Consider the following 17740-nt stretch of genomic DNA (forward strand, 5'->3'; position numbering starts at 1 on the left):
CACCAATTGTTACGTCCCAATCGTTCCAGCTATGTAACTAGGGGGAACTCTAGCGCCAATTCAGGAATTTAGCGCCAGTTTTGAGTGTGGGAACGTTGACCGCCAAAGCTCTGATGAGCACTCCATCAGATTTAATTTAATAATTGAGGATTATTTATGTGGGGTAGGATAAATGAAATAAGGTAGACACTGATGATTTAGGGAGCACTGAACACACTTTATTTTTATTAAATTCAAAATCGATAAATGAACTAAAATAAACTCAATCCTTGTGACTAATCAAATTGAAGAGAGAAACAGCAAGCAGAAGGCTTGATCAGGGACTGACTTTTCCTAAACTTAAGCTTCCAAGGGTTGGGTCTAACAACCCCCACTAATCTAAAAGTTGCGCAGGCAAACTAGGCCCTGAGAAAAGGGAAAAGAAAAACGGAGAAGTGAAAAGGAGAAAAGGGGAGTATTTTTGCGTCGCTGACTTTCGTCCTGGAGGGACTCACCCGAATACAATGAACAAAGGGCACCACACGTGTTGCGCACATGACCCCGTAAAATTGCTGATATAAACAGAACTTGAGATCGTGTCGAGTGAGGGACTCAACCTGTCAAATAAATCCGACCCCTCAAATTTAACATCTAGAAAAAATGTTTACTCCACAAGAATTTGGAAACCCATAAAATATTCTAACAAATCCCAGACCCAAACACTCAGGTCTAAAATCCCATCAACAGCTTATTTTCACTAAGAATTTATTGTTTTCCCTTGTTCATTGTATTTTCTCCCTCAATTCTCGACTCTAAATTACGTCTTATAATTTAAATTATTTAAACCTGATTGAAATTTCGCGGACTTAATCGGACGATCTATAGCGCCATCTCCAGAGTTGATGTCGGGATATTACACACATATATACAGTGTTGCCAGACCTACCATAATTATGGTATCGCTACCATAATTATACGCTTGATACCATATACCATAATGAAGCGCTATGGTATCACAATTTTACCATAATTTCAGTTCGAGGTGATTTTGAGATTTTCCTAATTTTTCGGATTTCTCGCAATTAAAAAATATATTTTTTGAAAGGTCAGGCTCTGGTACATCATTTTAATGATTCCGATTCCACTTCAATGATGGTAGACCAATTTTGTTCGTTTGTTAATAATTCAGTATTTCACCGTTTTGGCGCTCTGCGCAAACGCATTCAGTTCAAAGGCTCCCGCCAGCGAAGTTTATTGAGAACATGTTGAGACAAGAAACGTGACTCGATTCTGGAATGGTTGATAAAGTAGGTAGCGAATGCCTGAGTATAAAAATTTATTGCTGTTTTGAGTTTTAACCAATGATGGAAGATATTCTGAAATGTGAACCAATCGCAGCGCGTGTACTATGGCGGCCACTTTGGACGGTCATTCTAGTGCACGGAGCTTATTCTTCCTGCAGACTGTTCTATCTGCATGCCAGGTGACTTATATATCCGCCAAACTCGAATAAAACGGACTATTTCACACGTTTCATCACACTATTTAGAGCAGATAGTCATTTTCAGCAATCGTCAGGTAAATAAAGATGCTTTCAGCTTTTTCTTCGTCAATAATGACCATGAGTGCAATTCGCAAGTACGTATTTATTTTTCATCCAGCATGACAGATTCAGAGGGAGGTGAACAGCCCGATACTCCACCATCGAGTCACCATCGTATCAAAAGAGTTAAAGTAGCTCAGAAATTTCGAAATGACTGGCTATCCGATGAAAGATTCAAACGTTGGCTCGTCATGATTCCAGATAACCTATTTAAAGCCAAATGTAAATTGTGTGATAAGGTTCTCACCGCTAATGTCTGAGTGCTACTTTCTCATCGAAAATCAGCGAAGCATGAGTCCAAAGAAAATCCTGTAATATCAGAGACTTCGAAAATCACACAGTTCTTGAAATCAGTGAACCGCAATGAAGCTTCAACATTGGATACAAGCGTCACCATTGCCGAAATACGGTTGTCAGGTTTCTTCGCTGAGCATAATATCGCACTCAATTTGATGAATAAATTGACTCCCACATTAAAAAGCATCTTCCACGGCTCACCAATTGCTTAGAAATTGGCCTTGAAAAGAACCAAAGCGACAGCAATTATAACAAAGGTGATAGGTGAAACTGGAGTACTACTAATCCACTTGTGAAGCCTTGTTTTGCTACTTCTACAGTTGCTACTGATTTTCATGTGCAATCCACGGGTGAACCTACATCTATTGAGGAAACTGATGATGAAATCATCTTTGATTAATTCATATTTCTGACATTGTTACTATTTTTTTAAAATGAGGTACCAAAGTTTATGCTTAAATCCTAGATATATCAATAATAAATTGACTATTCGCTACTTAAGAATGATTCGAACAATGTTATTTTAATGTTTCGTACTGTTTTCGGAAGATTCTACCTTACCATCCCTTGATACCATTATTTTCTGCTGAATACCATAATTTTGGGGTGGGGATACCAGAATCCATTGCCTCGGGTCTGGCAACACTGCATTCTTCCCATGTGGCTTCTCTTAAATGAAAGTAACGCAAGTGCCATGCGTAAATTAGAAATTTTATAATTTTATTAACATATAATTAATGTGACAGATGAACAAATATTATTCACTCTAAATTACAGTCACACTTGAGTCTGGAATATAGAAGTATTGTAATTACGGAATTCAAATTATAGTGTTAATTGAAGGTTTGTAATGCATGTGACTACTCTAACCTCAAATTGCATGCAAAACCTTGCATGCAATTTTCCTTTTAGATGTATACTGAGCTGAGATATTTTTTAAATTTTAGATGGTGGCAGACAATTTCCCACGAGGTGGTAAAAAAACATCGAAAAAGAATCCAACAAATTATGTAAGTTTTATAAAGTAGAGATAGAAGGAAATTTGGTTGCGGTCATTGAACAATTGGGATGATGTTTGTCTCCGATAAGAGTTATCATATAACAGAATACCGTAATCTTTATGGATATAATTTTTCAAAAACTTTATATAAAACTGATTGGGGAGAAAATGCTTAGATGAATGATAAATAATGCTAAAGGACTGACTAAAACGTTGAATCTTGCAGAATATTTTCAGAACTTAAAAAAAATGGTTTTAGACTAGTATGATTATCAATGAAAATTATTTCTTTTTTTCAGTTGTTTAATCGAACGCCAAAGCAAAGGCGCAGAACAGAAAAATCTGGAGGTGAACATGAACATGTGCAACGGGCCAACGAAATTGTGGCAAGGACTGCCCAATGCTTAACCTACACAACGCTTTCGCAAGGCATGACTCTCCTCGGCCGAGTGCACAGCTCTAGCCAATACGACGTGACTGTCTCGCTACCAGGACGATTAAGTGGGGTTTTACAAGTGACGAATGTGAGTGAAGCCTACACAAACCTTCTCCAGAATCTGGTATCTTCAGAGGTGCATCCCGAGGACTTCAAGGCTTTATCAGAGCTCTACAAGAGAGGAGACTATGTTGTGTGCTATGTTAAAAGCATCAATGCACAAAGCAAACATCGCGTTGTCCTCTCGCTCGAGCCTGAAATGATTAATCAGAACTTAGATCCTGGAAAATTAAAACAAGGATCCAAAATTGTATGCTCTGTTAACAGTGTTGAAGATCATGGATATGCGATGGACACTGGCATTCAGAATCTTCGAGGATTTTTAGAAAATAAGGATGTCATGGATGGAAATCAATACTGTGAGTATTCTAGATGCGATGGTGCGATAAAACGGATATTTTAATGAAAAAAAGAAAAAAATGGAACTCGTCAATTTATGACGGCTAGAGTAAAAATGTTTTGAAACATATACGATTTCTATTGAACAAAAATCATCTCTTTCTCTCTCTCTCTCTCTCTCTCTCTCTCTGAAAACATAAACTGATCAGCAATCGTGCAATGAAAAATCATACAAGATAATGCAATTTTGTTATAAAAAAAAAACAAAGGGCGCGCCATATCACGCCTACATAGATGATTTGTCGATAGTACAATATTGTTTTGGTTTTTTATTGAGAAAAATAGAAACAATGTCCCATTTGTAACGTTAGTTGACATCTCACATCAAGGGTTAGACCACCAGTTTGAAAACTCTGAGATTTCTTCTCTAGGTTCGGAAGAAATTCACCCCTCTAATTTGGGAATACAATTTTCAGATCCTGGGCAACAAATTTTCTGCGCAGTACGTTCAGCAGCCACCGTCGACGGTATAACAATAGTGAAGCTATCCACAAAAATGAAACATACAAAGACACCCTCACCGTTAGGGGAGGCTCAATCCGTAGATGCCCTAATCCCTGGAACAAAATATTCAGTGTCAGTAGAAACAATTCTCTCCGATGGTCTTCAAGTGACCTTCAACAGCGATAATATTGGCTACATAAATCGTTTGTACCTGCAGAATCCCCTGGAGACATATGAACAGGGCTCAGAGTTCGACGCAATTTTTCTCTATACTCTGCCTACAGTAAAATTATCATATTTCTCCGAAACCTCGCTAGACCCAGAGGTGGAAATCGCAACCTGTGGAGAATTTACAAAAGCACGAGTTCTCTTCAACGACGCGAGGGGAATAGTCCTTCGTTTAGGAAAAAGCACTCGTGGATTTCTACCCTTCAAACGTTCGGGAGTCGACGTTCAGAGAATCCCCGAAAAATTTACTCCGAACACGGTCCATAAATGCAGAATATTAACGTATGATAATTTCGATCGCATCTACATCTGCTCAGCTCTGAAACACGAGCTTAACTCGGAGTACAGAATTCCCGAGACAGTGGCCTTAGGGGATATTATAGAAGTGAGAATTATTCGTCAAAACCAGGATAACAAATTTCTCTTTGTCAAAGCCGGAAAAATTTTGGGAGACGTAGCTCCAGAGCATATTTGCGACATTGATGATGAGGTTGTACCCTTAGTAGGTAAAAAAGTATTGGCGAGGGTTCTCTCGAAAGACAAAAAAGGGGAGCGTTTCAACTTCACGTTGAAGAAGTCCCTGGTGGAGAGTCACCTTCCGATTCTCTCAGAATTTGCTGATGCTCAGGTTGGCTCCATACATCTGGCAACGGTTATCAAGAAGAGTGGACAAGGTTTGTTGGTGAAATTTTTCGGCGATCTGAAAGGTCTGATATCCGCAAAATCGCTGCAGAAAATTTTTTGGGGAATTAAGGCATTTAGGCAAGGGCAAGTCGTGCAGGTGAGGATTACAAATGTAATTCTACAGGAGCACAGGCTACTTCTCGAGTTGCTTCCTGAGGATGAAGACTTGAAAACCTGTCCCTTTGACATCGGGGAAACTGTAGAGGGAAAAGTGATGGACTCTTCAGTGGAAGGGGTTCACGTTCGTGTTCCCCATCCTTCTGGCAAAGGCTTCATTACTGCATATCTTCCAGCTGGACACATGTCCCCCTGTGAACAAATTGGTAGGCACATAGCGGTTCATTCAACTCCAGGTGACACTATATCAGCACGAGTCTTTTCAACAACTCCGGAGTTCCTCTTGACCAACACTCTGGTCCCTCAAAAGTGGTACACCGATGTCAAGAACTTGTCCGTCGGTGATTGCATTCCGTGCTCCATCGTTCAAATTCATCAAACGGGAATTCGAGTTCTGCTGCCAGTGAAGGACTTGAAGAACTATGGAATTGTAGCTCTCAATAAAATAGACAATATAAAAGTGCTGTTTAAGCACCAGATATTGTTCGGAAAAATCACTCAGATTAATAAAAAAACGCAGGTCATTCATTTGACAACAGTTCTCCATGAAGTCTGGTCCTCAGCTGTAGAAAATGATACAGATGTCATCGCTTGTGTTGATGTTCTAGCCCTATATCTATCCAAATTGAAAGAGTTATCATCACTGAATTACTACAATACGAAACAAGTTTCTAAAATGAAACTGGGGGAAAGAGTCTCTGGAGTTGTTGAAAAGATAGTTGAACACGGAGTTATTGTCAATCTAGATAATGGTGTTCCAGCAACTGTGAGGGAATTTCATTTAAAGAAATCCTTGAAAATTGGTGACCAAGTGAAGGGATGTGTATTGTGGATAAATTACATTGACGAACTCGTCGAGATAACGTTAAATCCGATCTTTATTAATGCCATCAAACCCAAACAGAACAAAATTTCAGAAGACGGCCTTGGTAAAAAATTGAGTGGACAAATTGTTCTTGTAGACAAGTGGTTTATTCTTGCTGTTGTAAAGGGTTACGGCAAGGGGAGCCTTGTAGCATTGCCCACCAGAGCTCATCTTAATCATGTGACACCCGATCTATCGAATTATAGATTAGGTGCCACTGTCAAATGTTATATACTTATGAAGGATGATGAATCAGATATTATTCCAATTGCCTACAGAGAGCTGGCGTTTGTTATGGGCAGTTCTAAGAAGGCTAATGCTGTGATGAAAAGAAAAAGAGAAACAGATGATGAAGATCAATTGAGACAATCTAAAGTTTCGAAGAAAGGTATCAATTCAAAGGATGACGGGATTAGAGAGGCTGTACCAAAAAAAGATGAAAATGGAGGGCAAGTCGTCAGTGGCAGTTCGAAAGAGTCAGAAAGGGTCTCAGAAATTGGTGAAGCAATTAAAGAATTGAATTCTCCTGGATCAAAAATTAAAGACGAAAAACTTCTAGAGATGGAGCAAGTGAGTATTCCAGAATGTGGCTTTTTCTGGGACTCGAATCCAGACATCAATCTTCACCTCACGGACTCCAGTAACGACGAAGGTATTGCCGAAGAGCTGCCGACTAAACGAAAAAAGAAAATGTCTGCCGGTGAACGAAGAGAGCTCGAGCGTCAGAAGGAGAGGGAGGTCAGAGAAAAAGAGGAACAACTAGCTAGGAATAATCTTCCGAATTCGGTGGAGCAGTTTAACAGGCTGGTTCTGTCCAGTCCCGACAGTTCCTTTGTCTGGTTGCAGTACATGGCGTATCACCTTCAGAGTACGGAGATTGAAAAGGCGAGAGCCGTGGCTGCGCAGGCCCTCAAGACCATCAACTTCAGGGAGGAAAATGAAAAGCTCAATGTTTGGCAGGGCTGGCTAAATCTCGAATCTAGATTCGGTACTCCTGAGAGCCTGCACAAACTCTTTATGGAGGCCATCAATGCTAACGATCCTCAGAAGATATATCTTCATATGCTGAAGGTGCACTCGGATGCGGGGCGGACTGATGAAATGGAAAGGCTTGTGAAAACCATTACGGGAAAGTTCAAGGGTCTTCCTGATGTGTGGGTCCAGTGTGGAGCTGCATTATTGAAGACTGGATTGAGTGAAAAATCAAGGTACACGATGCAGAGAGCTCTCCAGTCTCTCCCTCCAACCGACCACGTGAATCTCACAGTAAAATTCGCCCAGTTGGAGAGTAAATTCGGGGATAATGAAAGGGCTGAAGCTCTTTTTGAAAAAATATTGTCGTCATATCCGAAGAGAATTGACATCTGGTGCGCTTATGTTGACGCTTTAGTTAAAGCAAAACGTTTCGATACTGTAAGAGCTGTCCTAGAACGCGCTGTTAATCAGATATTGCCTGCAAAAAAGATGAAAGCGTTATTTGCCAAGTTCATTGCTTTTGAGGAACAACATGGAAATGCGGAAACACTCAACGATGCACGCACACTTGCGAGGAAATATGTTGAGAATTACTGCAACAATAGTAATATTGAATTTAATGAGTGATTTTTCTTTATCTTTTACGTTGTAAAATTTCTAATTATTATTTATTTCTAATTATCAAAAATAAACAAAATTTAATAAAATTATTATGAATCGCAAAGGCAGCGGCTCCACAACTGGATAATTTTATAGAAATAATTTCATAGGGAGAATTAAATATAAAAAAATAAAAACTAATAGAGTCAAAGCTTTGTTCAAATTGCACAGATTAAAAATTACATGTAATGAAATTGATATCACTTTCAATGTCTATTTTATAATTTATAATCATAGTTTGAAAAAAAAATTATCCCGTGATTAAGACGTTCAGTTATTAATACGGTAATGGACTGACTGCCAATATTTTCGTTTAACTATTATAATTATTTCGATCAATCATGATTTGGTGTCAAGGAATTCTTCAACCATTTCTGGACAATTTGTGCGTCATGCTCAGGATTCATAGGGTAAAATAATCGGTAGTGAAAGATTTGTCTGCGGAGATCGAATGGATGCGTTGAACGTGAAAAGGTCAGGCAGTAATTAAATTGCTATAAATATCTGCCGGTTTCTATATATTTATTTTCATATTGACTGAGTAACTAAGTACATCGAATACTGAATTTCATTGGTATATTTCAAGAGAAAGGAAAATTTATTCCAACATTGGTGATCGTAGAAAGTCCTTCGAATGAACTTTGGCCGAATAATTACTGGATGATCTTATTCCCACTCAATTTTTTCATTTATCTAAATCCCAGCTAAGCAAACTTCCATCAGTCCACAAGTTCTTTCACTCAAGTAGGTTTAGATATTGGCTGCACATATACCTAGATAACATCCAAATAAATCTATATCTTGCAAATAGAAATAATCTTTCTCGTTCTCCTCGATGACTATGTACACACGACGCGTCATATCAATTGTTTAATCACGATTATAAGGGAAGTCGAGCGAATAATTATTTCACCAAGGCCTCCACATGCTCTCCTCCTCTTTCACAACTTGGCTACTGGGTGATGTTGTCACAAGTCCTTCACTTCCATCATGACTAGAGGGCCGTTCATGGCATATAATTAATTCAGTCTGTGCTTGGAGCTCAAGTCGAGATTTGAGCTTCTGAGAAGTTGTTGTAAAATCCAATGGTTGTTCGGATACCTCAATTCTTGGACTTTTTGATGGTTTATTACCATCTATCCAATCTTGAGATACGTTCACGTGTGACCTTTTCAAAAGTTTGTCAGTTGCTCTCAGTAGAGACATGTTGGTAGCCGCCCAGATTGCCGTTGGTGGGTTAGGGCCAATGCTGATGCCATTTGCTGCGGCAGCTGCTGCAAGCTGGACGTAGTGGCTAGGTAGTAGAAAAACTACCTGGCCGTCTGGTAATCTCGAGGGTATGACTTGCACTACCGATAGCATATTGGGATTCGATGATGATGTCGACTGCTGATCCATAACAACTCCTCCCGAGAAATGGCTATCCAGTGTCGGTGGATTTACTTGACTGAATGCTGATGGTGGTCTGCTACTATTGTTGTTTTCGTCTCCTGTTGTCGTGCTACTATCTGGTCTCGTTGTCTCAAGTTCTGAAATTTCAGACTTAATCGCTGACGAGTTTAATGATGCGCTCGAATGTGGCGTTACTGGCGTATGGTGGTCCATGGGATTTGGGCTTGTCACACCCGATACGCGATCCGTGACGCTTCCTGGACTACTCCCTATTCCGCTGTCTGGTCGAGAACCCAAGTCCAAATCTAACTCTGATACGCAGCTATCTAAGTGACGCAGTAAGCGTTGTTTCATAGCTGGATCCATTGGGGAGGTGTTGCCAGTTATTATGTCTGGTGCGTCTAGGTAACGGCTCACCTGCAATAAAGGGGAGGTTTTATGAATTAGAATCGATAACAGGTGACCGGTTTTCCGAAGTGTTTTATCGCAAGAACCCGGAGAAAATAATAAAGACATTCAATTTTGATGATTTTTCGTTTTTTCAATAGCAAGAGGGATCTAGTATTCTAACAGTTTAAATTTTGCAAAATGTCCCTGTTTTCTTCATTTCTCCTCAAGATATCCTACACTTCAGAAGCTAAATTATTTTTATTATATTTTTTCTTTCTTAATAAAATGCTTTTTTTACTTCTGAGAAAGAAAAGAAATGAGCTTCAATATTTGAAAAAGATACGGGGCGTAAAAGCGGGCTACAGAAAGTTGTAGAGAGTTGCAAGTTGTGGATCCTCTAGGGTATTTGTCAATAAATTATAACTTTATTTGAATTTCGAAGACAGTAATATTGAATGCAATTTAGAATAAAAAAGTCCAGAAATAGGAAATTTTATGGCCTTTAAATTGCTACATCGCGTTCAGTCGCAGTGTTCCGAAAATTGGTAGTAAATTCTTTATGCTCGACTACTGGAAGTCCTTATTGAGCAAAATTATTTCATGGTATCCTTAGTCATCAAGTGGATCTATAGTTGTGAGCAATTTGGCCATTGATAAGCACAAGAAATATGGAATTTGCAAAAACCCATATACCTCATTGACTGCCTGTAAGATTCATCTTACCTCTCGCGAACAATCGTGATATCCAGCTTTGTACTTTGACAAGCCTGGTTGCGTCAATGGCCTGATTTTTGTTACGGTTAATTATATATAATCGAATGAACAACTATTTATTTATTATTTTGTTAAATTTTAAATTCCATCACCGGTGATTTAGGTTGGTCCAATTATATATAATTAACCGTAACAATAAGAAATATTATAGAGCCCTGCGAAAAAAATATCTGATTAAGTTCAAAGAGTGAATAACCATCATCGATACAATAAATTAATTCATTAACAATTAATTAATTATTTGAAAAAAACGGGGCATGTAGCTTCCATGCACATTCTCGTTAGTATTTTAGGTTGAGCATCCCTTGACAGCACGTTGAAAGATGATTTGTGGATTACTATCGCCATCTATAAAACATAAAAATTTTGTGTTACAACAAAATTATGATAGAGGACATTCGCATTCCTTTCTCTGATCGGTAATTTTCACAACAGGTAAAGAAATTCTCTTTTTCAGTTCCCTAGAGTGATTCTAGATGGCCCTACCCCCGAAACTTCTGGAGAAAATGGCCGCCACTTCCTGTACCATTCTTTGCGGTTGTACCTATTTTAGACCCATCCGGTATGATTCAGCCAGGTAATCTCAAGTGAAAAACAGGGGACAAGGTCTCGCAAGCGCCACGAGGGCGCGCGGCGGTCACTTTCACCTTCCCCTTAACTCCTGGTCATCCCCACTCTTCTAAGCTGTTCGGCGCAGAGATTATTTCTTAAAATGCAAAATGATTTTAAAGAGTACGGAAAAATATAAAAAAATTCTTTACAAAGAAGAAAATAAAGGAAAAACACAAAAATAATAAGAACCAGTGTTATTTTTTGTTTAAGTTCCTATCTCTTTCCCCATGATTTTTCCACTCATTCCCGCGAATTAGTGAACTATTTCATAAAGAAATATAGAATAATCTATTTTTTTTATTGATTACGAATAATGGGATACTAGTAATATTCAAAATCATGTAAGTAAATTCATTAATTCACCCATAAACCAAAATGTTTTTTCACGAAGGGGTGTTGGAGTGTGGGGAGATTTGTTTACAATTCGCGATTACCCATTGGTTTATCCTATCGAGACATGTAGGAATCGATTTACAGATCGTGTGCGAATTGAATCTGTGAAAATGGTGAAATCGTGTTCAATTGGGAATTGTAAAAACTCATCGTGGGACAGTTATCGGTTTATGTTTTTCATGTAGAATGTATGAAGTGATGAATAGATTCTTTAAAAAATTACCATTCATCCTTTCCCTATCCATGTTTTTCTTTATAATTTTTCGATTTGCATGTCAACCAGTTTTTGGGAGAAATTGCAAAAAAAAATTGAGCGCCTTCGCCGAGATTTGAACGCTCCACCGTAGAAATTGTCGAGTGGTGGGGACGAAACGCGCATGAGGAGAAGACGGTGTACAGCGCCGCGCACGGCTTCCGGAGGTACTTGTCCCCTGTTTTGTTATGTCCTCCCTAGGTAACTAGGAGAATGGTGGCGCCAGGTGAGTAGTATTTAGCGCCAATCTTCGGATGTGGGTTCGTTACCCGCTAAACCTCTAATGAGGACTCCATCGAAGTCTGTTTCTCCAGGTTGAGGGTAATTGAATTGTTGGGTAATTCAATAATAAAACAATTACACAACTGCTTAGAAGAGCACACTAACACTTTATTTGGTAAAAACTAACCGTATTTTGGATCCTTATACAAAAGTTATTCTAATAACTGATCCTAATTTAGCTCTTGAAAACTAATTGAACAGGCTAACGGAGAGAAGCTGCTAGCAGGAAAATTGTATTAATACTAACTTATCTCAACTTAAACTTCTAAGGGTTGGGTCCAGTAACCCCCACCAGTCCCCAAAAGTGGCGCACGCAAGTCCTCCTCTTGGAAGGTTTTAGATTTCTCCTTGTACAACAAACAATGAACAATGGATCCCACATGTGTCGAAGATGTAACCCAGAAAACCTTTAAAATAAGCAGTGCTCAAATTTCATGACTTGGAACCGTGACCGTTGACTTGCCTTTTTGTCTTCAAGTTTCAGTTTTACAAAGAAGGCCCTTTATCCAGAGTTTTGAGGGTAATAAATTAGATTAAAACTCAACAACTTGAGATTTATGTTTTTCGTCCAACGGTTTTTCTCACGACAGTCAATTTATTCATCCCCTGTTCATTGTTTGTCCTTATGGTTTTATTTTAAATGTTATTATAAAATTTTCCAACGGCATTAAAATTTTATCCTAAAACAATAATTCAAAAACTCGCGGATTAAAATGGCCGATAAATAGTGCCATCTATAATATTCAAGCCCAGGACATCACAGTTTTCTTGTCGGCGACATCAAAGTTTGAGATTGCCTCCCTGAATCATACCTTAATACTTCTCCCCCTCCATTGTTATTCACTTATGATGGCTCTAGAAATAAACACAGATAAATCTACGAAATATAAAGAAAAAAATAAATATTGAGCCGATATAAAGTAGCTATTGCACCTGACCCAGTTTTTGAGTTGATCGTAATTACATTTCCAAAGTGCCAAATAGGATGGACATCGTAACTTTGCAGTGAAAATACATTGTGCTAAGGGAAGATCAAGGAAATTGTATTTCCTCGACCAGTGGAGTATCACAAGTGTTGTTCTAGTGCAGGCTCGTTTCGTGGACGACATTTACAGAGACAACCTACGGTAATTGGTAGATTTGCATCGTTTTATCATATATTTTATCTCCAATTTTTAATTTACCCATTTTGAACCATCAATTTGTTGACTCAGTTTTACTGGGGCAAAACATTATAAGTCAGGTTAACTGATTCATTCTTTTGTTAATTTTGTGGAAAGACGATTTAAGTGACTTTTCAGGCCCAAATGCCTGCCAGTGTCCTCAGAATAACCCAAACTCTAATGCGAAATCATCGTGTTGTAGTTACTAACCTATGATTTGGTATTGACAGGGGTATTTCCAGCAGGCACTTATGAGCTAACTGAGAAATTGTTAATTTCCAATTACCCTTTCATGCTTTTGATACAATGACAGGAAAAGCTGTTTTTGCTGAAATGTCTTTACTCTGAAACAAATGTTATCACTGTCAAGTGTACACCAATTTTAAATGAATAAAATCTTATTCTAATTAAGAATTATTTTCCTTTCTACCTCATTTGGGTGGACCAAATGAAACAGTTTTTAATGTCTAGTCATATGTGTTTACCACTAAAGTGAAAAAACGATATTTTTGCTTCTGAATGCAAGCATCGCAGTTGTTCGATCTTCACCTCTCCTAATTTTACTTGGAAAATTGTCCTAAAAGTCTGAAATTTTGTCACTCTGTTGGTATAACCTAACACTAATTGTGTGTCAATGTTGAGCCTGATCTTCTACCTATAGCAATGAAAGTATGCATAGAGATTCTTATTAAGTTTTTGAGATACTTAAATTTTTCAGTTTTTGACTTGAAATCCTTGTTTCCCTCTAACTGGAATGAAAATTGAGATATGAACTTAGAGTTAGGTCAGTCGCAGCTTCGTGTCATCCTGAGGACCGGCATGGAATTTCCACTTAATCGGTCAATTAGTTGCAATAATATTCAACTTTGTACGTAAAGATAATCTCTCAAGTGACTCAATAACTGGTCAACCGATTTCAATGTTTAGCTCTAGCTCCATTCGTCAAAAAATATATACCTGTTCCTATGAAGCTTTCCAGATATTTGAATTTTTCTACTTTTAATTTTAAATCCTTATTGATCTTCTAACTAGTCTAAAAATAAAGATGTTCACTGAGAATTTTACACGAAGTGCCCGCTCAACTTTTCCACAGTTATTATTAAAGATGGACTCAAATGTATTAATTGGTTCAAGAATATTTAACTTTGTATGTGAACTTCATTCATTCAATATCCCCATAATGAGTATCTCAGTCATGTCCTGTTATTAACATTAAAGTCAATTAGAGCTTACGTTGTTGATGCTTATTCTAATATTGTACGGATTGACTTTTCTTTCTCTTTTCGGTTTTCTTCAGATTCATTTCAAGTTTTCAGTAAAAACAAACAGTGTAAAACTCCCATTCGGTGGACACCAGAGGGGGATATTTTTTTTCTACTTGTATTTTTACATTTCATTTTTACCGATGGAATTGGTAATTGGTTTTCGAACGGATCGATCCGAATTTCAATTCAAATTTCTCAATTTCTAATAAAAGGTCTCAATTTTTTACAACCATACTTTTATTGAATATTGTGAACGATTTCCTCACATGATTTTATATTTTGTCCCTGCAGCAGGTACTGACATTGGCCAGGGTGTTTAGAAAGAAATACGTAATCTATTAGTAACATGAATTTTAACAACAAAATGAATTTTCTATCACCCGACTGTTGTGCCCATCCGACATATGATGCTTTAATATCATAAAAGCTACGATCATACCAAATTTCAACTTGCTATCGGAATTTTTTATTAAATTATTGAGTACAGAATACTGAAAATATCAAAAAAACGGTAAAATGTTAATATCTCGCGGTTTTTGTACCAATGGTCATATTTTCATAGCTTTGTATGGTATCCGCTGAAACAAAAAATTGAAATCTATTGAGTGGCGCATGAGATAGTCTCGGAAATAGATTCACGCAAAAGGTAATATCTTTGGAACTGCTCGGCTGATTGTGCTCCTCCAAAATAGCAGCCTTTTATGTTATGAGAGCTACAAGTGTATAGAATTTCAACTCGTTGTCTCCATCTTTTGTTAATTTAGGATGATAAAAGCTAAAAATAACAATATCTCGAAATTTTACCCGAAAAATATGGATATTTTCATTAATATAGATAGGACCCACTGCGGCGAGTACTTTGAGAAAAAAATAAAAATCGTTATTTTAGTTTTTGATTTATTGAGGAAAAACGAAATTTACAAAAGTTACTATATCTAAGGAACTACTGGACTGATCGAGCTGAAATGATACATCAAAATATAGGTTAATCGTAGTTATGGTAAGTCGAAAATTCACATTTTTAGCTACAAATTTCAGCCTTATTATGTAGAATTTTCCCCAAGTTGTAGATTTCCCAGCACATACATACTGCCGTTAGATAAAAAAATACTTTTTGCGCATTTCAGAACAGTCTATATAACTTACAATTGAAATTAGAGAATCAAAAAATCGGGCAAACACAAGGCTTGCATTAGGTAGCAAAAAGGAGTAAAGTTGAAGCTAAAACGTTGAAATTTCGTGGAGTGATTGTTTTACTAGTGATCAAATGCCGGCGAAATTTGAACTTAAGCTATATGTGAAATAATTTTTCAGATATAGTAAATTTCTGAAAAATAATTTTTCTTCACTGGTTAATAACTATGGCAGTACAGTGAATTCGATTGACACTAAACTGTTCCTTGGGATCATCTCTATCAAATCAACTCAACACATCTCACCTGATCTAGGGATAATTGGGTGGTAGTTGGCATTTTCTATTTTTTGGTCTATTTAAAAAAAAACCGCTGTCGTCACGATTATATTCTAACAAATGGAGATAGTAAGTTGCAATTTAGTACGATGGCAGATTGTACTAATTTTACGAGATAGTATCGTATGTGGCCGAAATCGCATGGCTTATTTTTGAGATATGCATTTTTTTCTAAAACTTTTACTCAATAATTTTTTAAGAACTTGGTGAATTTCAATTTTTTTTCAATACTCGTTTTGGTGCTCCCCATCGAAATCGATCAAAATATTGATGGACTCCTTCAGAAAATTTTCCAAATATAAGCAGTTTTGTTTCCGAACGGAGTCTGTGTATCTAATTGATTTTGCGATTCTCTAATTTCAATTGCAAGTTATGTAGAATGTTGTGAAACGCGAAGAAACGATTTTTTCAAATCCTGTCTGTGTACATGTGCTAGAAACTTCGAAATTTTGAAGATTAATGTTGGAAAAATTCTACATAAATACGATTAAATTCATAACTAAAAATCGGAATTTTTAATTTATGAAAGTTACCATTAACATTTACTTTAATACATCGTTTGGTTCGTTGATCGGTTCAGTAGTTCCTGAGATATGACAACTATTCTAAATTTCGTTTTTCCTCAATATCTCGAAAGCTACTGTCACGATTTCAAGTGAAATCAACTGAAATTGAATTGGTGCAGATCCATTCATAAGCATACGATCAATCGAATTGGTAGAACTGAAGGGAAAAAAAATGATAACGCGTGCAGTATTAGTCACATCACCTCCACCGAATAGTCGGTCGCCTGTTCATTTTCGCATATTTCTCACATATGAATTTTTAGCTATTACATCGTTTCATTGAGCTATATTTCTGTTCTAAAGTTCAGGTCGATTGATTGGATGCTATAGGGTATAGAGCAATTCAAATTCAATTAGTGGAATATTATAACTTTCACCTTTGTCAATGATTTTTGTCTAGGAGAGACTTAACTGGTAGGGGAAAACTTTAACCATACTTAATTGTCTTGTTGCCTTGTTCAATATCACTAATAGTTAATATAATGTTGTGATAGAGGTGATATAGACACATGAGTGCATACGGTTTCTTTTAGTTATCCACATCCGATATCTTCACAAAAACATGAGAATAGGGATTTGAAATTTCATACGACAATAGCTCAATATTGATATTAAAGGTTGATTTTTTTAATTAGCGGATTCGTGGTCTTGGTACTATATAATTTTTTCTATAAATCTAGCTTAATGAAAGGTGATATATTGCGGTTTAAGCATTCCATTGAATATATGGAGAGAAAAATATGAGAATTTTTATAGTGTGATTCCGGTAAAAATTACTGTGCTGCCTTACAATCTCGGCGCAAACTGCAGACCCGAAAAATTAGTATGCCCTTCAGCAAAATTTCTTTATCGGCGTAGGAAAACTTCTATATTGGCCTCGTAAAAATTCGTAGTCTCATCCACCATTTCCCATGACGAAGCCCAACGTCGGCAATAGTCACAATGAGTTGCCGTGAAATTGCGATGTGGCACAGTAAAAAATGCAGAAAGGCCCAATAAAATTAACTGATCTAGATAAGAATTTTTAAAAGATTTCTATCAATTTTGCATTTACCCTAAGATCAAAAATGATAGACTATCAAATTTTATAGTGCTGTTTAGGATATTTTACGAAGCCACATATCATTAATAACAAAATTTATGGTATTGATAAGAATTTGTATGTGTGAGTAAAACAGATTCCAGTACTGTAGCATGTTGGACCTCGATTCTAGTGACCGGCACAGTAATTTTTCACTGATTTTTCTCTCCGTGTATAGCCACCCGTTGCTACATAAAGTGTAAAGTAATATATTGAAATATTTTTGACAATAATCAAAAATAGAACGAGTGGTTTGTAGTTGGAACGTTGTGCGACGTATTTAAAAGAAAGTAAGTCACATCGTGGATTTAAAATTTTTGAAATCAGATTCCTAGGGATCCATTCGGAAGA

At 37.1% G+C, this 17740-nt stretch overlaps 3 protein-coding genes across 5 annotated transcripts in view; 2 read left to right on the forward strand and 1 right to left on the reverse strand.

The window, feature by feature from the left end:
* Positions 1-2523: 2523 nt before the first annotated feature.
* On the forward strand, positions 2524-7945 carry LOC135168228 (protein RRP5 homolog). The gene is made up of 4 exons (XM_064132213.1): positions 2524-2722; positions 2827-2889; positions 3179-3734; positions 4191-7945. Exons 2-4 carry the CDS (start codon positions 2827-2829, stop codon positions 7712-7714), a joined length of 4143 nt encoding a protein of 1380 aa, XP_063988283.1. The 5' UTR covers positions 2524-2722; the 3' UTR covers positions 7715-7945.
* Positions 7946-8248: 303 nt separating this feature from the next.
* Positions 8249-10586, reverse strand: LOC135168229 (uncharacterized). Its single transcript, XM_064132214.1, has 2 exons — positions 10253-10586; positions 8249-9556 (listed from the first exon to the last, which is right to left on the reverse strand). The coding sequence occupies exon 2, from the start codon at positions 9503-9505 to the stop codon at positions 8657-8659; it is 849 nt and encodes a 282-aa protein (XP_063988284.1). The 5' UTR covers positions 9506-9556; positions 10253-10586; the 3' UTR covers positions 8249-8656.
* A 2040-nt stretch (positions 10587-12626) lies between these two features.
* LOC135168227 (uncharacterized) overlaps positions 12627-17740 on the forward strand; it is a 33663-nt gene continuing 28549 nt past the window's right edge. The window contains exon 1 of one of the 3 annotated variants that reach the window (XM_064132212.1): positions 12627-12970. The gene's annotated coding sequence lies outside the window, so the exon portion shown is untranslated. Of the gene's footprint in view, positions 12978-17740 lie in introns of all 3 variants that reach the window. The other 2 variants (XM_064132211.1, XM_064132210.1) reach the window with 2 other exon arrangements.

The sequence above is a fragment of the Diachasmimorpha longicaudata genome, chromosome 12, assembly GCF_034640455.1.
Source record: "Diachasmimorpha longicaudata isolate KC_UGA_2023 chromosome 12, iyDiaLong2, whole genome shotgun sequence".
NCBI lineage: Eukaryota > Metazoa > Arthropoda > Insecta > Hymenoptera > Braconidae > Diachasmimorpha > Diachasmimorpha longicaudata.

Bases quoted from the DNA above. Each gene is read 5' to 3' on its own strand.
- LOC135168228 (XM_064132213.1), top strand. From the start codon at position 2,827: ATGGTGGCAGACAATTTCCCACGAGGTGGTAAAAAAACATCGAAAAAG. The intron at 2,890-3,178 runs GTAAGTTTTATA...TCTTTTTTTCAG, and splicing joins AAAAGAATCCAACAAATTAT to TTGTTTAATCGAACGCCAAA. The intron at 3,735-4,190 runs GTGAGTATTCTA...TACAATTTTCAG, and splicing joins CATGGATGGAAATCAATACT to ATCCTGGGCAACAAATTTTC.
- LOC135168229 (XM_064132214.1), bottom strand. From the start codon at position 9,505: ATGGATCCAGCTATGAAACAACGCTTACTGCGTCACTTAGATAGCTGC.